Source organism: Lonchura striata, chromosome 1 (assembly GCF_050655825.1).
Source record: "Lonchura striata isolate lonStrDom1 chromosome 1, ASM5065582v1, whole genome shotgun sequence".
NCBI lineage: Eukaryota > Metazoa > Chordata > Aves > Passeriformes > Estrildidae > Lonchura > Lonchura striata.
In genome coordinates, this window is record NC_140703.1 from 11,854,114 (window position 1) to 11,880,999 (window position 26,886).

At 37.8% G+C, this 26,886-nt stretch overlaps 1 protein-coding gene across 9 annotated transcripts in view; it reads right to left on the reverse strand.

The window, feature by feature from the left end:
* ROBO1 (roundabout guidance receptor 1) overlaps window positions 1-26,886 on the reverse strand; it is a 684,183-nt gene that overhangs the window by 345,436 nt on the left and 311,861 nt on the right. For 7 of the 9 annotated variants that reach the window (XM_031505944.3, XM_085589954.1, XM_077790955.2 and 4 more), the window contains one exon: window positions 9,077-9,160. The exons of the other annotated variants lie outside the window; for them this stretch is intronic. In XM_031505944.3, coding sequence (XP_031361804.1) covers window positions 9,077-9,160 — 84 coding nt within the window. The remainder of the gene's footprint in view (window positions 1-9,076; window positions 9,161-26,886) is intronic. 9 annotated transcript variants of the gene reach the window in all.

Consider the following 26,886-nt stretch of genomic DNA (forward strand, 5'->3'; position numbering starts at 1 on the left):
ACCCCCCTGGACAGAGCCCCCAGAGACACTGTCTGTGATCTCTGTCCATGGAAAAGAGTTTTCAATCTCACAGGGTGAATTACAAGCTCTGAGTGTTTGATATAAGTAATAATTAGGTGTGGCACGGGTGCAAAAGTAAAATTTTAGGATTCTAGATAAGGCGTCCAAAGGGGACAAGATGGAGGAAATTGGGTGTGTCTTGTCCTTTTTCTCCTTCTTCATGCCCTCCATGTCTCACTGTGGTGTTGGCATTTTTCTGTTGGTTCAGGCTGGGGACACACTGTCCAACGTAGGTGACAGATATTGGCACGTTATTGTAAATCCAGCCCAGGGAGTTTCTGGTATTTAATGTTTGTAACATCCCACTGAGGGCAGAGCCCCACACACTGCCCTGCAGGACAGAGCTGGGCAGGGCAGCAGAACATGTGAGAGATAAACAGAATAAACAACCTTGAAACCAGCACAGATCAATTATGGCTTCTGTTTTGGCAGCGGGGCAGAAAGACAGAGACTTTATACAATCTCAGAATCATCAATACCTCAGATTCTGACACTTGATGATGCACCACCTCAAAAGTTAGTGGTGGATGGGCTGCAGCCTACCCAGAGAACTGTAACAAAAGAGGGACCTCCATGCCTGCCCAGGGACCTGCTCAAGGTCCTTATCAGCCACTGCAGGAGGGCAGGGAAGGCACTTTCCTCATGCTGACAGGCAAAACCAAGCTGGGGGAACCAGTCCACATGTCCAACAGCAGGGCTACCACCTGCAGGGAGCCAGGCTGGAGGTTCTCAACAGGAACCTAATGACAATGAACAAGGACAGATGCAAAGTCCTGCTGTGGAAAGGGATGCAGGAAAACCCCTTGCACCCACACAGGCTGGGAAGCAGCTCTGCTGGGTGGGCACTGAGGCTCTGAGCCAAAACAAGTTCAGCCTTTAAAGTAAAGTCACTGACAAACTGGGCTGAGCTCAGCACAGGGCCAAACAGGATGCTCAGGGCTGGAGCACTTGCTTGGGGGGTGAAAAACCAGGGCTTGTTCAGCCTGGGGAAGAGGCAACCACAGGAGGACTGAAGAGCCACAGCACAGCCTCCTGTCCTCTGGTCTGTGGCAGGGAGAGGGACAACAGGCATAAGTCATAGCAGGAGAATTTTTTTTCCCCTGTGAGGACAGGCAGCCAGTGGAGCAGCCAAAGATCTCTGTCCTTGGAAGTTTTCATGACTTAACTGGATGATGCCCTGATCAGACTGCTCCGACTCACACTTGACCCTGCCTTGTTTAGCAAGCTGGACTTGAGACCTCCAATCATTGCTTCCAACCTGAATTAGCCTACACATCCATGATCCTATATGGTAATTATTATGATAAATAATCAACAATGATAATATCTAAATTACAGAAAATACATTTCAATGCTTTTCTTTTCCTGTACTACTCAATAATGCAATAAATTAATATTCTCATCTATGCAGAGCCTTTCGCTGCTATGCATTCAATGTAATCATGTGCATTACTAACTTCCTTCTTTTTTAAATAAAACAATTTGCCTGGCTAAAATCAAAGACTAACTTGTTTAACACCCTGATGAAGATGGGGAATGATGTCCTCTTACCTTGCTCATCCTGTGATAATTCATATTCTTTTGACCTAGTGGCAGAAATTTGCACTTCAGAACATTTTCACAAATTGCTTTGCATACTTAATTCGCTGAACTGACAGCAGTGTCTGAGGGTAATTTGCTCTGTCTTTGCTCTTGCTAGGAGGCCCTCAGCAGAAAGCCTCTCATCAACTCCAGGGGTTCCTGTCTGTGACAGCCCAAATGGAAAAGAAAAACTATAATATGCTGTGAATGCATTTTGTTTTGATTTTACTTGTCTTATAATTAATTAGGAACACATGAACTCAAGATTAAAATGCTCATCCTGGGGAATCAAACCGAGCATGCATAGCCTCTCATAGCCTATCACAAATTTAAATATTTGGAAAGAAGATTTCAAGCTCCTGGCTGAGAAGTGCTTTAAAATCTGCTCCTGTATCACACCCTAAATTTCTATCCTAAATTTACTAAAGCCCATTTTTTAACTGCTTTGTCTTTTCTCAAGGAGAAACATGAATAAAAGCTTAGAACTTCCTATTATAAAAGCCCAGAATTTAAGTACTGTAAAAGATAGGCTATTTATCAATGACTGGATTTCTCCAAGTTAAATAAGCAATGTACTTTTATTGTATTTGTTCTCTAAAATCACAAGGCTGGCAACAAATGCAGTCACATAGCCCTTTCATTAAGGCCTCCATCAAAATGAACTTTTTATTCCCTAACTATTTTAATAGCTCTTTCCTGCACCTTCTCAAGCTCAAATTCATCCTCCTGAGATATGGTTGTTTAGAAAAATTCCTAGCACCTCAACTATAAAGAGGGATTTACTGCTGCTAAAGTCAGTGTTAGACAAATTCTTCACGCAATATTCTGGCTCTCACTGATTGAGAAACAGGGGACATTGCCATGCTTTTTGTTTTAATAAAAACTCTACCTTGAAGTATAACACAATATTTGGAAGAGGAGATGTTCTATTAACTTTTTCATAAAAACTGGCAGTGCAAGATTTATGTAAGTGGGAGTATCTGTGCTCCAATACTCCTAATAAGAGTTTTGATTAAATTATTATTGCTTTAATATCAGTGTTGCCTGCTCTCATTGACAGGCAATCCCGTTGATTGGTGTTATATTTACATCTATATTTTAATATATATTAAAAACAAATCCTCAGGATTTGTGTCAGAAGACTGCCTGCAAAGAGAAGGCTAAAACAGAAAGGACTTTTCTGACAGTTTAGATTGACATGGGGGGCTGATAGACAAGAGCAGAGGACTTTTTTTTCCTTTTTTTTTTTTTTTTTTTTTTAAATAGGCATAACAGTACCCATCTGTTCCTGGATTTAGAGTGCAGATGTACTCTAAGACGTAACTTTGGAAAATTGGAAAATTGGTGTCATGGGGCTTTATGTTCATTCTCTCAGTGACTCAAGAGCTCAGTTAGCAAGTTTTAAAAAAAATAAAGACTGGGGAAAGTGTTTTAACTGCAAGCTTTGTACATATCCTGAGATATAAATGCCCAGATGAAGTCTACTGTGTATTACCACTAGCAATAAGGATTCTGTAACCACAAAAAATTTAATGTTGCTGCTATCTGATCCAGTGGTTCATTCAGCCCTGTCAGATCTTTGTTGGTTCTGCAGTGCAAACAAGAGTTTGTTTTTCTCACCAGGTGTTTGCCACCATGAATGCAGTGCAATATGAGATGTGCCAATAGCTCACTTGGAATTCTTGCATGGCAATAAGATTTTTGTTTTGTTCAGACATCGCTAGCTACCTGCTTCCCATCTGAAATTGCAGCCTCTGACAAATCAAAAATATCCACACTCTGCAGCCTACACCTTCATCTGTCATCTTTTGTAACCCACTAGCCAAACTGCTTCTACCATGTGGTTTTTTCCCCAAAATTGGTCTTTCTTTCCAACTTATACAAAAGATGATAATCTATAAGGAATATCAAATAGTAAATATTTATTTCCAAAATTTTTATTTCTCTTCCTTTTGCATATGACAGCTTTCTCTCTTCTCCCCTCTTTCTCTCAGCCACAAAATCTGTATGTACATTTACTACATCTACTAATCTTAAAAAAGTTGAAACATACTCCCATTTCTTACAAGGTATTAGTGTAGATTTCCACCTTTGATGTAAAATAAATATTTTTTGAGCATGTTTTCTGAACTACCACTTTTCAAAACAAGCACCCTCTAATACATAGCATAACCTATGCAAGATAACTGGACTAGAGGAAGAAATGTTTCAGACATGGCCATGAAATGAAGATAGATTTCCCCTTAAAATGCTCTCCAAGGCCAGCCTGTCCTATTTCACATGGGACAAGCAGTGATGCACTAAAAACAATTCTCTTGATGACATAACAGCATGGTAGTAAAGAAGAAAGGCAATGTGAGAAAAAAAGGAGTCTTTGGTTATACAAAAGAATACCACAATACTTTCAGGATTAAAATCGGGGGGAAACAAACTGAAGACTAATTTCAGGTCTCAGTTGGGAACCACAGGATTTCTTTACATACTGGAAGAGTTGTCTGAGAAAACTAGGAATAAAAAAGTATTTGAAAATATCCCTTTAAAAAGTTATGTCTCTACTTAATGAGGAGTGGTGATCCTTGCCTGCAAATGTTTGGCTATATAGTGTTAATTTAACAAGCCATCCTTCTGGTCTCTGTAACACAAACAATACTCTGTGATCTGTTAAATGATCCCCAATATTTATGTCACACTTGATTTAACAGGAAATGTGCTACTTCCTGGGATATCCTGCTTCCATACACTTCAATAGCACAGCACAATGCAATCTCAGAGATTACTCTGCAGCCATTGATTATGTGGAAAATAACTGAGGTTCATATTTGACACCTACTGCCTTTGCACTGTGTTGGGGGAGGAATAAAGAAGCCTGTGAGCCAAGAGGAAACATTTTCTTTACTGTTCAGGCTGGCATGCCACATGTGATATCTGATGTGGAAATATTAATTACTTCAGTCTTTTCTTGAAAATCTGCTCTAACAGTAAATATTAAACAAAGACATATGTTTAGTAGCTTTAGTCAAGATGGTTTTACCCTATGCTCTTCAGGTTCCCCTACTCCCTGCTGCAGAGTTGTGGCTCTCAAAGCTTCTCCAGGACTACAGACATCACTCAACACATCATCTGCTCCATTTAGTGACTAAATGCAAGCCATTCTCTTGGAAAACCTGATGTTTTTAAAGGCATTTCCTTCTATGGCTTTTTTTTTCTAAATTCTCTATCCTCTGAGTTCGTCCAATATCTTATTCAGATGATTTTCCATACACTTCCTCAGCTATACAGTGCTAGATCTTTTTCCTTGCTTCCTTTCCTTTCTGTTTGTCCCCATTCTTTTCTCCAGGATTTAAATTATTTAAAAACAAACAAAAAGCCAAACAAACAAAAACAACAAAAAACTCCCAATGATGGATAACTTTAGGGTTTCTTTCACCTCAAAAATAACTGTTTAAACAATAGCTTGGTCTGACATCTCCACAGCCTAAACCTGACAAAGAACTGAATTCCTACTTGCATCCTCCATTCCCGTCTTCCTTCAGTGATCAAATTAAATTTCACTCTATTCTCTCGCTCCTGTCACCTAGTTCTCCTCTCTGAACTTAGATCCAAGCTGATGGGGATGTGAAATTTCTTGCAATCATTTTTAAGTATCTACATGATTGCTTGTCATCTGAAGTCCCCTTAAAGTCTATAGAAAGAGAAACGGGTGCTCATGCAGCATTTCAGAAATCTACTCTGGGTGTCTTCCTTAAGACAAATTCAATATAACACAAAGTATCTAACTAACATTCTTTTACCCTATTGAATCTCACTGTGATTTGGCCTGTTCTTTATGCATCTTGTTTGAATAGCTATTTAGATTTTTGCTGTTACACATCTTAACAATGCAATTATTTTCCAGTCTGGCCTTGCCACTGTAGAACTGATCTTTTGTGAAGATGCAGACAAAGTAATCTTCCAGGCTCATTTCTTTACCCTGACAGAGTAACAGTAAAAAGTTATTTACTTTTTTAACCCTGAATTCTTGGCTGAATCAACCCAGCTACATCTAGCATCTATGCTGCCTATGGGGTCACATCAGCTTTTAGAGGTATTTTTTATTCTTTAGTATTTTTCTGGTATTAAATATGCAAGAAAAAAACCCTTCTTATGAACTCCTTTCGTCTAATACCAATGTCATGCATATGGAAAAATCTTCAATGCTTGAACTTCTTTTCTTGATTCTGAGGTTTATTCAGCCCCTACCACATTATAGATGCTATTTCAAAGTTATTACCTTTAATATAGATGTATATAAAGTTTCTGCAGTTGTGTCTACAGTTAATAACTATTAATATTTGTTTGGATTATAAAATCCTGATGATCTAGAAAAAGTGCACAATCTAGTGGATGTCACTTTATCAAAAGGATAAAAAAAAAAATCTGGAGTTCAGTCTTATAACATACTGAGAATAATGAGAAATCAAATAGAAGTTCATCATTTTCTTGTTGCAATAATATTGAAATGTATTGCCAACTTCAAATTTATCTGAAACATTTTGTATTATTATCTCCTCTTTCTCCTCTGAAATTGATGTGTTTACTTTTTGGCATGAGCTTATTTCTCCACTCAAGTGCTCACATCTATAGTGGAGACAGCAAAACCTAAGTGGATAGGAAAAAATCTCTAGATTTAGGAGAAAAAATAATAGCAAAAAGGGGGCTATAGGAGAACACAGTATGAAATAGCTGCACATGTTCCCCATGAAAAACATCTAGGGAAAGAAAATTATGTAGGAAAAAATTTATAATCTTTACTCCTGAAAGTTCCCATACATGTAAATGTTTGCTTCTATAGATTGCAGCTAAACTTATATGGAATGGGAGGAAGATGTGCCTTGCAGACGTGTCAGTGCTCTCAAATATGAGCAAAAAATCCTATGGTATGACAGCATTTATCTACTTGAATGGGTTTTGTTCATTCAGGCACCACCTGAAGATAGATACATGACTGAAAAATAAACTGCTCTTTACTTCACCCCTGGATCCAGGCATCCTGGACTTAATCCAAGTTATTTTAGGAAAGAGAGAATTTTCAGTACAAACAAGCTTCTGGAATGGTTTTCCTTTTGGAGAATAGAATTCTAAAGGCAAGAGAGAACAAAAAATGATCTAAGACTACTTCTGTAAAATCCGTGAATTCCCTATTAGGCCCATATGAATGAACGCACAATTAGGAGGGAAAAAAAGGCAACTTTACCTATAAGGTCACATTCCAATTAATATTATTTTTTAAACTCTTACTGATTACTAGAGAAACCTGTTGGAGTAATTTTAATACCTCAGGGCTTTTCCATATAAATCAAGGTGTACATACTGCTTACTATTACACAGTGGAGAAAAAGTACTGGATCATTAAATCTTTAAATGTGAAAAGCTTGGTCTTTCCTTCACTTGGTGCTCATTCAAACAGAGGCACAAAATATCCAATTAAACAAGACCAGTCGTCTTCTAGGCGTTCATTTTTGTTCAGCTTGTGTTTGCCTCTAACTCAATCCTGACTTTTGTGCCTACTTGGAAAACACTTTTAAAATATGGCCTAGAGCTGAGAAGTGGAGCCTCCGGGGAGCTCCTGGAGCAGGGCTGGTGCTGTCAGTGCTCTCAGGTGAGCCCATGAGTCCCGCAGAGGCAGCTGCAGTGCCCCGCAGCGCCTTTCCGGGATGCTGGGATGCAGTGCCCGGATCCTCGCGTGCACCTCGGAACAGAACAGGGATCTTTGGGGGTAGACAGACACAGAAAGGTCTGTTTGGGACATTGTCCCAAGCCCCCAGGCTCAGAGTGGAGGTGCTGTCTTGAACACTGCCTTATTTGCCTTAAATCTGGAGCAGGAGTGCCTGCAGCCCTTGCACCCTCTGCCTGCCATCCCCCTCCCAGTGCGCTTGCCATGGGAGAACCTGCCTCAAGCCTCCACCCCTTTCCAGTGGAAAAAGTTAGGGGATCTCCTTCTAAATTCTCAGCCTTGTTGCTCTTGTGCATAAGGGGGATTTTGGGCTGCACACAGGGCCTCTCACCTGCCTCTTGGACAGGTGTGAGGCTGTCAGGTGCAGGAATCTGCCTGCAGAGCACCAGCCCCAGCCCCAGGGTGAGTGAGGAGGCTGGAGGGGAACTGGCTGCTCATCTCCAGGTAAAACCAAGCCAGTTTATTATTAAAAGAGTCTGACTTGCTGTTCCAAGTAAATTAGTGGCTGTTTAAATACAAGAACCAGGGATCGTGATTCCCATCCCTGTTCTCTGAAAGCAAAAGTCTAACTTACAGTAAGGAAAAAAATGTAAAGCTATATTTTGTCAATATGATGACCCCATATGCATCAGAAATGAACACGTGACAAGCTTGGAGCATGCAAGGGGAAGAATTTGGAACAAAATCAATACGAATATTCAAAATGTAGAAAAGTCTAAATAATCCACATACAGCAGGATTCAGGTGATGCTTTCCTAAAAAGGCATCTATCTTGACTGAGGGGAAATTGGTATTGCTTTACTTTTTTTTTACTTCTTTAGGAAAAAAAAATATTTCAAACTGAAATAAAATTACGTATCAAGGTTTTAAACCACATGCAGAGATGATTGTGAGGGGCAGGTGATGAAAGCTGCAATCAGTGTAAGTGGCATATAACAGGACCTGAAGTTTTATGGATAGACAAGAAATTGCTCACTCTCTCTCTCTTATATACCTGCCTGTCCTCTTCTTGTACCCTGCAAGACTGTCTTAGGAATATCTGAGTCACACTGGAGCACCAGTAGTTCATGAAATCCCATGACTGCAGCTAGGACTGGGCTGTGGTCAGTGATTCCTGGAGCCAGGTACCATTTCAGGCTGCAGAGGAGTTACAGGATTGGGTTCCTCAGAGATCAACTGCTGTATGGTGCTGCTTATTCTGTGGCTTTTCTTATTTGGCCTAGAGACACATTTCTGTAGTTTATGCAAAGCAGAAGTCAATGAAACACACTCTTCTCCAATCACAGTTTAGTCTCATTTGGGTTTTCTTCCCTGCTGCAACATATTTTACTTTTGTTTATAACAGAAACAAAGCCAAAAAATCCCCAAGTAAACACATGGAAAAATCCCCTTGGTCTTTGGAATAATTTCCTTGAGATGATACATTGCCTCATGCACTAATATATACAGTTCAAAAGAGAATAATGGGTGCAATTGTCTCAACAAAGCAAATTTAAACATTTAAATCATTGACATGTACTAACACACGCACAAGGACAGTCATCTTGGTTAGTTAAAAGACACAATTATATTTCCCAACAATGCTGAACTTCTGAAGGCGATGGTGAAAGAGAGCCAGCTAGGCAAAGATGATTAAAGGAAAGTATACAGGTGGCAATGGCAGATGGGGTGTAAAGTGTCAGGAGGAGGCAGTCAGGAATATTTTGGAAAGGTGCACTCTACCTGTGTAGCCCAGCGAATTGTCGCCGTTATCAGAGGTGGGCAGTGGTGTCCCGCTGTCGTTCCCCCTCTCTAGGTCTTCGGAGTCTGTCGGAAACAACACCAGAGCTGCTGATGGGGTCACAGGAGTAACAGCAGATGCCATTTTGATCACAACACGTCCAGACACAATTAAATCCACACATGACAGCAAGAGCCACAGAGCCAGCGTGCGGCACACCTCGTCCTTCGCCCGTCTGCGTGGCGGAGCCCGGAGGGATGCGCCAGGGAGCATTGTCCAGGCTCCCCAAAAAGCTGTCCCCTCTTGTCCCCACTGCCAGTGTGGCTCTGCAACCCACCAGGCACAGTGACCACCCTGCGAACCAGCCAGCGCAGGCTGCGGGGAGCATATGGGGACGGCAAGGCAGGGGAGCTGAATGCTAGCATCGCTAATTTCCCACCTTATTGTTAATCAAAGCTATTGACTGTGATCACTCCCCATCATCCCTTCATCTCCTGGCAATTACAGACCCAGGGGACTTCACCTCTTTGTGGGGAGGAGGCGGGGGGCGGCTGTGAGATGGGGCAGGGGAAGGGGGCTCAGCCCCCACGGAAAGGCGCAGCTCAGCATCGCCCAGTGAGATGCGCTTTCCTTGCGAGGAATCGCTCCGTTCTCCTGTCACATCGGAAAAAGGAAAAAAAGGGAAGGCAGCTGGTCAGCCAGACACATAAATGAACACATGTTTTAAAACCCCGGGATAAACCGCTGATCAAAACGCCGCAAAGCACCATGAATATAACTCATAATGATGAGCTAAATAATTCAAAACAAAAAAAGAGAATAAAATCCCAGTTGCTCTGAAAACAAAACAGCACAACCCAAAGGAATTTGTCAACAATATTCACTGCACCTTTTTACTCTCAGTGTTAAACTGTTTAATAAACTTAAATCCTATCTTACTTTACTTTTGATAGTGCACTGTCCAACAGATAATACCTAAAAAGAAACATTAGTATTTTGTTCAGACTGAAAACTTCAAGAAGCAAATGTCTTTGCAGAAATAACACTAACTCAACAATATGCTTTTCTCCTTTTTTCTCTGTTGACAGGTGTCAGATAATTTATAAATTATTTCAAAGACATGTTTTGCTCTCAGACATATTCTGGGCCTCTATAATGGCTGAAAATAACTGTTCATTATCAACAAAATCCATACTACTAAAAATTACTCTGAACTTTCACAAAACCTAAAGCAACTGTATGTAAAACAAAACAAAAAAAAAGGATTTTTTTTTCTGGATGCTGAATTTTACTAGCTAAGTCACTCTTTTTTAAAATGCAATGCCAAATATTCATTTCTCCATTTGTTTTCTAAACAATCTTAGAGACAATATCTTTAAAAATCAGAATATTTTTAATGAGTTACAAAGGAAAAATATTAAGAAAGCCAAAATTCTCAAGATCAATCCACTCAAGGGGACTTACTGGAAAAAAAAATTATTTAGAAAAGTCAATTAAAGGATTGATAGCATGCCTTTCAAAATACTGTAGTGCAAATTAAGAAAATAAAAGACCAAACAACAAAAAGCAGTCGAACACCAAGATGATGTTTCATCTTGGCAGATGAAAGAAGTGAAATATGTTCGTTTATTGGCCCATTCATCTTTGCTGGCTCACTAATGGCCAATGTCACGTACATCTTTAAAATCTGCTCTGAAAATGGCTGCAGATTGACTGGATCAACACTCTGTTTCTCCAGATTGCTCACTCATTTGCATTCAAGGGTTGATTGGGTCAAAGTTTTAAATTACTGCAGTAAAGGACAGAAGGACAGGACTTTTTATTAATTTAAGTGGCAGAGGCTGTGCCTACCTTTTTTAGTGTAAAGGTTTATAATCAACTGCAGGGAGCCCAGACCAAATTTAACCAATGAACCTGCTGATCATCATTCTGAGAGATTGATTGCGTTCTAGGAGATTTAACCACACACTGCTCAAAATGATCGAGGGGGAAGAAGATGCACTGAAAGCTACTGGAAGTGTCGTGTGTCACTGTAATGTTTGGTCTTGTGCAAAATATAAATACACAGTGAATAGGAATTTTTTACCCAAGACAGCCCCTCAGACATGGAATTCCAAGCAGTGGGCCATCCTCCTCACAGCACCTCATTACCAACCAATGCTAATGCCCCTAGCAAAGCTCACTTAGGAGTTTTAACAGGATCAGTCTCCAGCTCAGAAATGTTGTGAATTTAAGAAAGCCAACAGGCTAGGAGAGCAGCAGCTGTAAAAATCAGCATACAACTACTTGCAGCTATTTAGGCTTGCAAATCTCTGCACCAATCACTCAGTGAAAGTAAATGAAGAAGGGAGTTAGTCTCTTTTTGACACTATTGATACCTACATGATATCTGTTAGTGGCAACACACTTGTTATTTACAATCTAAAACTAGACAGACCTTGTTCGCTCTCTCATTCTTTGAGAAATTCTACTTTTCCACCTGATAATGAAAATATTCAACTAATGTTAAATTATGGTCTCTGGCTGGAAATGACTTACTAATGATGAATTCTACTAATTTCATTGAACAATAAGTGCTACAGTTTGGGCTATTGCCCTCTGTGCTGGGCTGAATTTAATTTCAACTCTGTGAGAAGTTCCAGCTTTGCTTAGAAATCTCTAGAATAACTTAACAGAGGTAAGTAGTGTTGACTTAAATAACACATTTCACTGTAGGACTGCTGTGAAGGCACTCTGTTGAATGGCTAGTAAAAGTCCTGAATTTCAAGACATGATGTATTTCTTATGACTACCATGCTGTACGATCAGGCAATTTTCAACTTGGCTCTCTTAAACATAATAAACAATTTTACATCATTACACTTTTTGAACTAGTTACAATGCCAGAAAATGTGAAACAAATGAACTATAAACCCAAGGACAATTCACCTGACATGAAGAATTTACAGTTCAGTCTGAGTCAAAGCAGAGGCTGAACCTGGTGCCTAATTCCTCAAAGAAATATCATAATCAGTCTTTAAGATGTTTCACAGAAGTGACAGAGAGAGACATCCCTAAAAAAACCTCTCCAATGTGGTTGGACATTTTGGTTGAATTTCTGTATCATACAAGAAATAGTTAAACCAAATTTTCTATTTTTTCTTAGCTGCTCAAAAAAAAATAACCTGTTTTCACTGAAATAAAACTTAAACATTAAAAAGATGCCTAGACTGTAATTGGTTCATTTATTAGGTAAAAAAATCCTAATCAAAACAACAAAAACAGCCAAAGAAGCCCAAAAAACCAACACAGCACCTCACCCCACCAAAAAAAAAAAAAAAATCAGCAAAAAACATACTTTTATCTAGAAGTATGCAAAACTTCAGAGAGAAGTCAAAATTAGTTCCTCTCCTCCCCCCCCCCCTCTACATTTTAATATAGTTCCAAATGAGTTTCTTTGGGAAGAGGAAGTTGAAAAGTGAAGTCAAGTTACAAAAAATAAGGATCAAGCCACCCCTTAGCAATTGCTACTACACTTTTCTTTTACAGGAACACTTGAGACACTCTGCATTTGAGAGGGGGAGCACCCTCATCATGATAAAAAAATATCATTCTCTCTTTCCACAGAAATTTCCAGAGCCACCATTCATTAGGTTGGGCAAGACCTTAACAAAAAAAAAGAAAAACAAACCAAAACAACAACAACAACAAATAAAACAAACAAAAAAAAAACCCACAAAACAAACAAACAAAGAAAACTACTTGGATCTGAGAGGAGAGTGTTAAATTTACCAGCACTGAGTGCTCCAGCTTTTTGGTGGAATATTTTCAGGTTTAGTCAGCTCAAGCGCACATGACCCTGACAAAGCTAAAGAGGATTTTTCATCATACAGGTTCAGAACAATTTTAGCTGCTAATGGCAGTTGGAGTGTTCAGAAGATTGACATGAATGTGAGGAGCCTTTTCCAATTAAATTTCTATTGAAATCTCTATGTTATTCCATTTTATTGGATGTCCGCACCCTTCATGATTTAATTTATGTATCCTTAGTTCTTCAAATTTTTTAGAAAATCCAAATAGTAAATATTTACAATTGTTATTCATTCTTTTGGCTCCTAGAACACTTCAAACTAGACAGACTTATTTTCACAGCTATTTATATTCAAATGCATTTTACAATCCTAACTTCAAAAATTATATTAAACATATTTTTAACCATAGCTCTGCTCTTCAAAGAAAAGTCACCAGTGATTTTTTTTTCTCCACTGGTAAGAGAAAGTGATGCCATCAGTTATTGCTTCTTTTGAACCAGGAGATATATCTGGATGACACATTTTATTGATGAGGCATCCTTAAAAATCCCCAGATGAATCAGTATTGATGCCCTGACCCAGCCTTCTGGTATACATAGAGAAAAATTGAAAAGGTGTAAACAGACACAACTACTTACTTCTTTAAGAATTTCATATCTGACTTTCTACACTGGTTGTTGCTGATCTGAAATTAAAGTCACCTACTGAAAAACATCCAACTACAAAAATTAGTAACAGTTATCGTATTTAATTCCAAAATTTATAGCTTCATTATTTCTTGTTATGTTTTGCTAAATTTCATTATCATCAGCAGCTTGGGGGTACAAAATTAGAAGGAAACAGCATGAACAGCATTTTGCAAATGAGCATTAATAAAAGATTAGGGTGAAGCAAATGAATATAAACTACTATCAATATTAGAATTGTGTTCTACAAATTGGATCAATTCCCATTGATTAATTTCTAGTGATCTAGATGAATTCAGGAAGAGACATCAGAAAAAAAGCCCAACTGGGACTGCACCAAACCTAAGATGAGGATCTAAATTAGTAAATTAGTAGCCAAGTTTTTTCCTAGTGCTTTGATTTCTTCTAGGTTTTCTTTGGAGTTACAGTTACAAATCCACTATAATATGTCTTAAAGAATATTTAATTTATTCCTATTTCTTCACTTGGTTGTACACAATGACAAAACAGTTTATGCTATCAGAGTATAACTAAGGATAGTGCCTGAAGGAGAACTATTGATAAAAGTCAAATCATTAAGTCCATGAAAAGCAAATTTTGTACAAGGAAAGTACTATCTATTAGAATATGTTTATTTTGAAAACTACAGACAAGCTTTGAAGGATGTAGACCTATTCCTCAGATCTGGAACAAAAAGGAAAAACTTCAGGCTATGTGCAGACTTGGGAATAATTAGGCCACCTTTAGACTATCACAGCTTGGTGAACACTCACAGGTCTGTATTAGCAACATGTTAACCTGATTAATATCCTTACCAATATTTTGTAATAGTTCAAAGGAATATTTTTTTTCATCATAACACAGCATCTTTCTAGAGACTGGCACATTCAGCCAACTAACTTGTTTAAGTTGGATAATTTAATGAGTTACAAACACTTTCATCAGCTAAGAATCTCCACAAGTAATAAATAGTTCTTCATTAAAGATTTACACTGCTCAGCTGCCTCATTTCAAAAGTTAAGAAAGATTCAAGCTAAGGGAAGAAGGCAAGAATTTGCTCTCCCATAACGTCCTTAATATGATTATTTGGCTCAAGTAAATGGTAGATAAATCCACAAGGAATTTTTTTTTTATTAATATCTTGTACAAATGCATTTTAGCAATTAAATAAATAAACTAGGGAAAAAAAAAGTGCATTTACACACAGGTACAGAAATGTCATTCATTACACTCAAAATACATTCTTTTGATGAGAAAAGAACACTTTGTAGTGTAAAAGAAACCCCTTAGAAACTGATTTTTTTTTCCAAAACAAGGAAGAATAAAGCATTTATTTAATGGTTTGAGTATCTTTTTTTGCTTGTCTTCAACGAACAATGCATGACTGAAATCCTGACAAAATCTCAGTAAGGATGCTATTTAAAAACCTTTCCTTCCCTTTATTTTTACAATTTATTCAATAACAGCATTTAACTAAGAAAAAAAAAAAATGAGTGAGGACTTGATTACACATGAGCATGAAATAACCTTTTTGTATCTTTGCAATTTATTTATTTATGCAGCAGGCAATAAGCAAAGGTGTCGAGCAGCTTAACCACAGATCCAGCAAATATATTTTATTGAGCAGCAGAACCATAAGCAGAAGTCTCATGTGGCATCAGTCACTGTATGAATCCAATCACACAAAAACATTTCTGCCTGAACACTTGAATTTCCCAAAACTTGGAATTTGGCAGTGAGCGCAATCAGCTTGCACTGCAAGACTTTGATGCTGCCTGTTGTCCTCTCTCTACCTGCCCTTGCTCCTTGACTTTTTCTGGCTTTTCCTTGCCCTTCTTGGGCTCTCCCTTGTATCCCTCTCTCCTGTTTGGCATCTGCTGCCATTTCTTTCCCTGCCAGACAAACCCGGAGGTCACAGCCACTCTGGCTAATTAAATGGTGCTGGAAGTGAGCTAACAGGTGGTGGCCCCAGCTGCTTTGGTTGCAGGGGTAGATAGGAGACCCATCAGTAGCCTCTGCAAGGCACTGTGATTAATTAGGACAAGAAGCAATTTTCTAGGGAGGGAGAACAAGATTTACAACAGAATTTTCTACTCTAAGAAGAAACAAGCAATGTTTCTTCAGAAAATGCAGAAATAAATGACTTTTTTGAAGTGCTTACCAGTCATCTGGACTATGTTCAATATGGCATATGCATAAGACCTACCTGACACTGATTTCTTCATACCAGTATTTTCTCTTTACTGCAAACTATGAGTTTGGACTTGCTTCAGGAAATGTTCTCTCCCTTAGAAAACCTCTTCTTTTGTTTTCTCCCAAGTAAACTTACATGTTTGTTGAGAAAGTTCTGACTGCTGCGGGAACTACTATCAAGACATTTAAATAATAGCAACTAATACCATGTACAGCTGAAGAACTGGTTATGCAAACTTCCCATGCAATCCTCCAACTCTACTGGACTTCTTGCAGTAATCCCCTAACTATTGAATTAAACTCTCTGAGACTACACCCAGTCCTTCAGGCGTTAACCCCTGGAGCTCCTCTTCCATGGCTTCAGCTCTGCAAGGATGTTTTGAGGCTGAATTATGCAGCTGCTTTACAAGAAGCTGCCCCCAAAATAGCAGCAGAGAACTGGGTTCCCTTTCTCTTTGCTGCAGAGCTGGAACACAGCAAGAATTCCACCATGCTTAATTGCCCCTTGTATTTTTCAGCTGAGTGGTGAACTTCAGGAAGGTGATGAATTTCCCTCATTAATGACAATTACAGACAAGAAAAACACAGGAACTAATTCAGCATACCAGCAGCCTTGCAGTGACACGATTTGAAATTAAAACTACCATAAAAATGAATATTGAAGGGGATGTACACAATCCAACAGCTGAGAAAGTCCTTTCTCACTCCCTTGCTTTTCTGAATATGCAAAGTCATCCTCTGAGTTGTCAAAGATATATCTGCAACACAGCTGTGTCATTTGCATTTTGCCAGTCTATCTGCAGAGCTCAGCATGAAGAATAATGCTAAATCAATGTCAATGCTTGCTTAAAGAAAGAACATACATTCTTGCACTAATACACTGTCCAGCAAGGCAAGGCACTGGCCCATTAACTCAGCTTATTAACACAGATATTTAAGCAAGAAAGTCTTCCTGATATCACAAGAATCACAGGCTATTTGCCTTCAGAAGACACTCCTAGCTATTCTGGTTTGGTTTGACTCCCTCTCCTTTAAAAAGGGCTACGTTTTGAACAATATTACGGTTTCCTATACGTTTTCTGCCTTCCCACAGTGACTTCAGCCACATTGTGATTACTGATACCTTTAATACATGGATTTCTTTGAGAATATATGTCTGGTTGTTGCTCTTCTGTGCTTTCCCTTCTTTTTTTGTCTCCCACATCCCAGCTCTTTGGCTACGACAAGGAAGCCAGCAGACAGTAGAGGCTGTAAAGATGCCTGTCCTTCCATACTTAAAGCCCATCACATTCTATTTACCTTGTCTTCTGTACAAAGCAAAAGTATGCTATAGCCTATGGAGTCTATAGCTATAGTCTATAGTCTATTCAAAGATTTTAAAAATGAAGGTTTAACCCTCCTATAGCTGACAATTAAAATCACTGTGGCCTACGAAGAAAGTATTTGGTACGTAATGTACAGGGATGATTTTGAAGTGAAGTGAAAAGGTGACTTGCAATGTAAACAGATATTCACAGACTTGTAAAAAGGCATGGGGTTGAAAAATGTGCATTGTCAGTCAGTACTTCTCTACAAGGATAAATTTTTCAGCAAGCTACAAGCATCATCAAACCACATATGCATATCCATACAACATGGTAGTCAGTCAAGCTGTCCAGAATTCCCTTTCCTATTCACCTTCCAAACATATTAAGTGAAACTCACTTGCAACAATACATTTTTAAAATGCTTTTTTAATCAAAAGATTTTAAAAAAATTGTCTTCTTTTATTTATGATAAATAGAGTTAGGGACTTCAGGGAAGTTTTTTCCTTTTGTTATTTGATCACAGGCATTCTGTCTGTAAAGCTCTTCTGAAGAAATTCTGTTTTTTTGCAGCATAATGAAATGCATTTTACAAAGAAGGTTTTTGAGATTGTGCCTTGGAGAGAAGCCGTACAACAGGTGTTCCTGCTTGCTTTGTTTACCTGAGCTGGCTACTCACTGTTAAAAATCATATCCTTAAGAAAACAAATGATGGAGCATGTAAGCATTTGCCTGGAAAATTTGATATTAGGCTTGAAGCCCTTTCTTGTTAAGGCAGCAAAATGCTCCCATTGACTGGATGCAGAGTTCTGTTAGCACAGCTGTGAATACTTCAGGGAAGTGGGAGAAAGAGCCACAAATAAAGAATTAGCAATTACTATCTAGCTCATAATGAAACATACAGATATGTCCCAATCAACTTAATAATTCTCAGCCTGAACTGGAAAAGATAAAATAGTGGTCAGTTAATGTAATAGTTCCTAATGGCTCTTTAGCATCTTCCAGCTGGGAATCTCATTTCTCAGTGTGATTAATGTCAGCCTCAAAAGAAAGCACAAGGTCAAAAATTACTCCAGGTTTATGAACTTAAACTCCAGACAAAATAGAACAATTATGAAATGAAATAGCTGAGGAGGAGAAAAATCAATAAATCTTCTATCTTGTCAGAATTCAACTCTGCAAAATTAATACCAGATAAGAAATCATACAACACAGCAAGGAGTACTTGGGTTTATAAGGATCTACAGATTTCTCTAAATATTGTTAATTTGTAATGCTGTGTACATTGAGCATAGGAATTACTAGCTAGAGGCAGTAATTTTGAAACAAAAAGGGACCTTCAATAGATCCACAGGAATCCCAGAATTAGAGATGTACCTGGAAGCAAGCACAAAGCCCAAAGCAATCAAGTATGAACATTGAAGGATAAGTTTTAAACTACACAAATATGGTGAGAACAATGCCAGTATAAATAACAGAAACAGCAACATCAAAATGTTGATGGATAAGTCTATCAAGATGGTAAAGATTAACCAAATTACACATCTATGTTCAAAAAAACCTACCAGATCTCCGAGATAAATAGAAAGACACAACCTTGTCAGAAGCTTCAGTTTATGCACTGATAGAGAAAAACTGCTAAATAGCAAATGGAAGGAAATATTTGTGCTTTGTATTTTATACCAGCTATGCTCGCCTTAAAAAGCAAAACTAAAACCTTCATAGTGCTAGAGACCAGGAAATTAGGCTTCTCAAAATAAGGGACTCATTTATCACCAGTAATGAACTGAAAATGGAAGGACAGATGACTAAGAATTCATTGTGTCAGATTTACATGTAGAAAGTTTCCCAATTGCTGACTGGGTCACAGCTTTAATATCGCTGACCTAAAGTACAACACTGCAAGAGTGACAGCTTGAAAAAATAAAAATTTCTTTATCAAGCCCTGTTTGTTTGTCCTACCTTCATTTAATGTGTTGGTGCAGCTGCTTTGGGCAGGAAATAAAAAATACTTCTGAAGCAACATTATACATCTCGTGTATTTCTAGCATGATTGGTTCCATATTGTTGGGGCCCTCAAGCGCCTCTAGCAGAGATAGATCCTCAGCAAATTTAAACATGTCAAACTGGATAAAATCAGAAATAGATGCTTCATCCCTACGGGCTAGGATGACTGCTACCCAGCACTGAAATTCCAGCAGGGAAGATGATGCCCTGGCCTCAATCTGAGCGCTGCAGGCTGCAATGGGGGGCCAGAATGAGCCCAGGACCTGAGCCTGAGGTGGCTGTCAGCAGCCCTGCCAAGCTCCTGAATGTCCTGCTGCCTGTGGAGCTCCCTTCTGGTGCTGGCTGACACCTCAGCCCAGGGGTGGCCCAGCTGTGACACCAGTGACAATGGGGCCAGCAGCCCCCAGCCCATGCTGGGTGCTGCAGATGGGCTCAGAGCACTGCAGATGTGACACTAGAGCAAGAAAATGTCCTTCAGCAACATTTTTGCTGCCTGGTCAGTGGAGCAGCTTAGCCTTTTGTTAGGTCTCCAGTGGAAAACTTTAGTTCTCTATAAAGAGCTTTTAAACCTAAATAGGTGGAGGAGAGTTTAAGTATCTTAGATAACAGAATTTCAGAAGGTCTAGGCAGTGATAATCACAGAGCCATTGATCCAGACCTGTACAAATAACCTATCACAAACAAGCTCTAAGGTGGCTCAGAACTCATTGGTACACCATTACTATTACTGAATTTAAACATCTGCATCTAAGGGTTTGCTAGTTTGAAACTTCAGCATATTATGATACCAAAGATTTTTAGGCTTGTCCAAGATATACCTAAAAAGTGTGTGTATATATATATATACACACATATATATATATATATGTATATATATATACATATATATATATATATGTGTATATACATACATATATATATGTGTATATATATATACATATATATATGTATACACACACTTTTTAGGTATATATATATTTAGCTATATATATACGTTTTAGGTGTATATATATATATATATATATATATATATATAAAAGTATACTCCAACTGGTATACTAAGCTTCTTCCATAAAACAGAACAATATGAAAAGAAATTTAATATTTTTTACTGGCTTCAAGTTTATTTGTTTTGGTGGGAATATAGATATGAAAATTATGGGAAAAGGAGACAGAAGAGCAATACAAATGGGCAAAAACCTTAGAGAAAGAAAAGCATTTTTAGTGTATTGAAAGCAATTAATCATATTTCCTTTTAGGAGGCTAGACTACAGAAGATTCCTGGAAAAGCACTGTAATTTCAGAAGGTGCTGGATATGAAAAAAAGAGAGTAACACATTGGATCAAATAACACATCCATCTAGAGACCGATCTAACATTGAACACTAGTTAGAAAGTAAAATAACACAGAATGCTATTATTTTATATTTCAAATTGGAAAACAAGTCTCAGAAAATACAAAGTAAATTTAAAACTTTAAACCAAAAGAAACCACTGAGTTTACCCCATAATTCCTATTATTCAAGCTGTACTGTTTATTAAACTTTACCAAAATTGTATTGCTGTTCTACAACTGTAAAGAATATGTAATATAATCTTGAAAACTTAACACTGGAGGTAAATAAGCTGTAAATGCACCTAAATGCTCAAAAAGAGCAAAACCAAAGCATGAAACAACTCTGTGAGAAAGACTTCACACCTGAAGACTATTTCAAATGCCTTCAGGAAAAACTTATAAAACTGTTAAGCATTTTAGAACTTTTACCTTAGCTATAAAACACTGAGAAATAAAAACAGAATTTTTTTTTTTTTCATTAGAAATAATATTATTCAACTCAATATGTTTTTCCTTATGGTTTTCATTTTTATAAATGGCTATGTTTCTGAAAATGCATTTAGTCTTAGAAAAGTGACAAACATAATATAAAGAAAGTTATGTTCAATGATGAAGGGAAAACTGGGTAAAAAAATTGCAATAAACAAAACAAAATCTCCCATAAGCATTGACTAAAATGTTAACTAGTTTTACACTGATTAGCACTCATGCCTAAGAAGGCTCCCTAGGTAAGCTCCTATTTAAATTTTTCTCCTCAGCTTGAAACTTGAACTTAATTATGTTTGACTAGATTCAGGCTGAGTGTCTCAGGGTCCTGCCCCACCAGTCATCCCAATCAAAGTCCTAGACAAAACCTTTCCCACTTTCCTTGAGGCCTCCCACCACAGGTATCTTTCTCAAGACAACCCAAAGAGAAAAATTGGTATTTAGCGAAAACTTTTCTAATATGCAGAGAAAATGCAACTGCATCTCATATCCACTGGTTCAGGTATAGCTTTGAGACTCCTTCCATCTTTATTTAATATGGTAATGAATATTAACAACTGAATTAAAAAAATATTACAGCAGGAGATCTAACAGATGCTGACTCTGTGATAGCAGAATCCCTGTTCTGTAAAAAAATCAGACTAAAGTAAATCAATCCAACCCCTTCCTCATCCCATTCAGCTTATTTTATCAATATACATTTAATAATCTGAATTTGTGCCATTAATAGAAATTTCATATTTCTTAATGTGAATGAATAACTAATTCTACTATTTGGATTCTTATAATTGAAAAAAAAAAAAGCCATTCATAAGTAGTAAAAAATTACACTTGATGAAAAATACTATAGGCAGATGAAGATTTTTCTGATTATATACTATCAAGGAAAATTTAGTACAATTTAAACTGGCTCCTCATTTATCATATCCTGTGGGCAAGTCAGTTAATAGCTATATTGATTCTCTTCTGTGTTCATTCTTATATACATCATCCAACCAAGGTGAAAGCAACCATGAGATATTAATTTTGGAGAAAAAATTTTAAATGATAAATGTTTGAAGTGGCAGTTTAGGAATGATTATTATGCAATGGATTTTCTGTTCTTAAATTATAGGATGTATGGCTATAATCACACCAGGAAATATCACATTAATAAATATTAGGTGGTCCCTGGATGTGGTGTACTGCTAGGAACTAAAAGAGACTCAAACAGAATTGTATCAGCTGAGGATCTGATACATGTTCACACAAAACTCAGAGGTACTGGATTGCCTGGGAACATTTCCTCAGTCAAAATACAAAATGAAATAAATATCTGAGACCATGGTTTTTTTGGCCTGACAGTATCTGAAGATTAGAAGAAAGAAAATACTCAATTTCCATGCACATCTGATTTCACAGTCAATTTAAATCTGTTTTTTTGCTCCCACTGAAAAGTAAAGAGCAGAGCAGATGACTCCCACCCTAATGTTTGTTTTAAAGAAGGATGACCAATGATTGAAAGGGAAATTATTTTCTTTCAAGGGCAGAAGGGAGGTACTGCATTTGTGCAAATGACTTCAATTTTTTTTTTTTTTTTTTCTGGGAGAAAAGGTATGGAGCAGACTGAACTAGGACACAACCAAAACACAGCTCAAAAAATTTAATACAAGCCATTACTATTAACACAATCTGTCTTTTAAAAATTCTAGAAGGAGTGTAATTTTTTTTTTCCTTTGGCCTCCTCCTTAAAAAATGTTACTATTCTTGTGCAACTGGTTTTTATTTTTCAACTTAACAGTTCAGCTAATGAGAAATCCTTCATTCCTGGACTAATTAAATCAGTTTTATTTTATTCAATGTGTATTTAGAAAGTTGAATCTTCGCAAGGAGGTTTTTGATATTTCCTTTATTAAAAAAAAAAACAAAAAAACAAAAAAACATTTCTCAACAGCAAACATTTTCACTGATCAAGCCTGAAGGCTCCTGGCATATTTTTTTCAATAGTTCTGGATGTTCAGTGTTAAAAGTTTTGTTAGCAGAAAATAAAGTTCAGGATGCATTTCTGTAAAAACTGTGTTCACAGAGGCTTCCCTCAGTTGCTTCAAGGTCAAGGGGAGCTGCAAGGTGGGAGGTGAAGTTTGTCTTACCCTCTAATTAACATCTTTGGAGAAAAGAGAAAGGGAGCAGAGAGCACACATTTGGTGCAGCCTGTGGCTCCTTTTAAGAAAACAACTGGCTTCTTTTGTATTTTTATTACTGGAAAAAGTGAAAACAGATATCTGGGGGAGAAAGAAGCAGGTCTCCTGCTGCAAGGACACTGGGTGAAATCCGGCCGGTGTCTCAGCCCCGGGGAAAGGCTGGCCTTGGGAAGAGCCCCGAGAGCTGGAGCTGAGCTGGAGCCCCAGCGGGGTCAGGGAGCTGCCCCTGGGGAGTCCCAGGGGCCTGGGGAGCTGAGCTGCAGCTGCTGCTGCTGGCACGGGAGGAGATGAAATTATAGCGTGGAAAAGGGAGAAAAGCAGAAAGTCTGAACGGGTGAAAACACAGAGTTTTGGTTTCATCCCTATAACATTCTCAGGAATCCCTTTAAGGGGATGAAAGCCAGCCCTTGTAAGTCTGATTCTTCTGTCTTTATGTTTTGCAGGAATCTACAGACAACAGAAACAAGTGATAATCAATAAGAATGTGAAATAGTACAGACTGCTGCCTGAGTCTCACTGAAATGAGTGTAGCAAGACACAGGCTCCTTCAACAACCCTTGTGACCAGTTATTTTAGTGAACAGCAGCAGCTAATGTGCAGTTATGATACAACACCCTCTACAACTCCCAGCCAAAACCCTCTGCAAGTAGAAAAAAGTCCTGTATAATCTTACGGGCACAAAGCCACAGACTTGAAACTTAGGAAATTGTAGAAGTGAAGCTGCATGACTGATCTTACTACAGCTTCCCAAGGCACCTCTCAGTCATTAATTTCATTACTTTTTCAGAGTGCTGTCCCAGTGCAGAGCATAGATAAGAAGAAAGTGAAGTGCAAAATACTTGAGGTGTATGAACACTGTATGATAAAGAATCAAACTTCTTTGAAACCATTTAATTCACAGGCACCACTGCTGAATGCTCTCAAAAGATGAACAAATAGTTTCCTCAGGAGTCTGCAAGATGGAGAAGGTAGTATTACATCTGAGGTGGCACTGTGACTAGAGACAATTTTCTGAAGAAAGCTGCTCTCCAGATTTCCACAACCAAGGCTTCCAGCCCCATGTTTAGAAGCCTGTGGTGTTGGAGTTAATACAGGGAGAAAAAGGACACTGATGAATGTCCCAAAACCCTGATGATCTTTGACAGCTTTCACTCTGCTGTCTGTACAAGGCTGACTAGTTTAAAAGTTTAACCTAGCTAGCCCAAGGCATCAAGCAAGTTAAAAGTATTATTAAAGCTTAAATGGGGCCATCTCCTGGCTTTGTGAACACTTCCAGGCCAATAAATAACTAGCTCATTAGCATAAAAAGGAGTATTTCCAATTCTTATGGAAGGATCAGTAAGCATGTAATAAATTTTTCCATTCCACTGGCTGTATTTAATGTGTTAAACTGTAATATTCTGAATAAGACACAAGTTTTAATATCTGCTCTTTCAAAACATGTGTAAATGTTATATTCATTTTGGTTTTTTAATCTTGGTTTTTGTTTGTATGTTTTACATAAAATAAAATATAAAATGCAGGCTTTGATTGCTGTCTTCTGTTTTTCTCTCTGCCTCCTAGTTCTTTTCCCAGCAAAGCAAAATGTAAACCCTATTGCCATTTTTAAGTATGCAAGTGAAAGAAAATTGATTCCCCAGCAAAGTTCTGTATGTGCTGCAGAAAATAAGGTTAGGCTTACAAAAGTTCTTTTAATTTACAGGAAACAGTTTGTGACTGATTGCTTGGGAAGAAAACAAAGGAAAAATTTACTTTAGAAAATGCTCTAGCTCCTAGAATTAAGACAGCTTAAAGCAGAGGAAATCTTAAGGAGTGACAGACATTTTGAAAGAAAGACTGCTAGCCTGGAAACCATCTCAGCTGCTCACCTTTGAAATCAGATATCTTAATTTGTCACTTTCTTGCTGAGTTACCATGATCAGATCAGAAGTACTCAAATTCAGACAGGTACTAAGATCCCAAAAATCTTTCTCTATCTATTCCTCAGCCTCTCTGTACCCCTTCTACCAAATGGGAATAAAAGACTAATGAATAATACAATTTGCACATCCACAGCAAATTGAAATATGTCTTCATGTCTTTCCTATTACTATAAATTAAATATATACAATAGTTTGGTAAAAAGCTGAAAGTTTGTCAAGTTATGAAGCATACATTTATCTTAGACTTTTTTACCCACTGAAACTTTCAATACTCAAGAAGGTTAAGAATTGTGTATGTACAAATCTTGTCTCACTACTCTTATACTTCAAAGATGACATTGTATTTGCATTGCAATTATACCTTCAGAAACATCGGCTGCTGTACCCTAAAAAAGAAATAATTTTTGTGAGCCTAAATTTGCCACTCCCCCTGAAACCCAGTGTTTTTATGAGCCTGTATTGGTATTCACTCTTTTGGAAAATAATGATTTATCTCACACAACACCATTCATGTCTTAGAAAAAACAACAGGAATTTTCTTTAGCAAAAAGAGAAATATTAGTATGTTAAGGATTCAAAATATTTTTCTGCAATTGTTTTAAATGATTAGTAACAACTTAGCCTTACAATCTCAACTTTCTTAGTATACGATAACTAAGCTACAGAATAGAATTTTGCCTACCAAATATGAACATAAAATCTTAAAAGATTAGGTTTTCTCAGTACTAAAACTAGTGTCAAAATGGTTTCTGGTATATCTGTGGTACTATATAAGCCCTCTGAAGCATTTAAACATGATGTTTCACAACACAACCATTATCCTGAAATGATACAAACAAGATAGATTCTCATTCTTCTCAGTGTCTCAATGCACACAAACCCCACATTTGCTTATAAGCAGCTTCTAAGACTGTTGGCTCAGGTTCTGCTAATTATGAAATGAACTGCAAAATTAGGGTTTTTTTAATTCTCTGTTGCATAGAAGCATCGCTTGTACCTACTAAACTGATTTATGGGATCATATCTAGGTGAAGAAGCTACAACAGCTTGTTCTTTTGTAGTTTAAGGAGTTAGTAAGAAGTTAGTGCCATTTTAGATATAGCAAAAAGTCTAATTTGGAAAGAATAAATAGTGTGGTCTAAGTATTTTTACTTCATGGAGCTGAGCTAGCTGCAGCACACCCAGGTTATTGTCAAGACAAAGAAGTCCAGACAAAAAAATAAATCTTGGCATGTACAGCTGCTATATGGAGGGTCCATGTGTCATTGTTGTGTGGTAAAATTATCTTCCAAAATTTTTTCCCATGTTATTTATAATCTATTGATGTTTTCCCAGCTCTTTTTCTTTCAAATGTGAGAGGAGACGAATCACATTATTTTTCAGTCCAGAAGCAGAGAAAAATAAATTTAGCTTGAAAAACTCCAGCTAAAGTATGAAATGGCTTTTATAGGCATAAAAACAACATCCTGTTATGGCCTAGTGTTGTGGGACTGTCCATGGCTTGAGGCTAATGCTCTCCCCAGGCAGAGCTGAGGGTCCATCCTTTCTCATGGTTTGATGCTCCTGTTTCTAACCTTCATGGTTTGTTAGACAGGTGACCTTCAACCTTTGATCCTGGGAAGACTATTAGTGGTGACACCAGATTTGCCTCAGGAGCACGGCTGCAGGGGAGCAGTCCCAGGTGCACCACAAAGGCACCTTATCACATCATTCTACACTTAATCACTGGGATATCAAAATACATTCAGAATGTGCATATATAAATATAAATAAATGTTGGCATTTAGAGGAGATAAATCAAGCTGCAGCCATTATACTACTGTGACCCACTTTTATGCATGTATTCCCCACTTATCCTAATCCAAAATAGGATTTATGTGCAAACTTTTCTTCAAGGAAAATCTTAG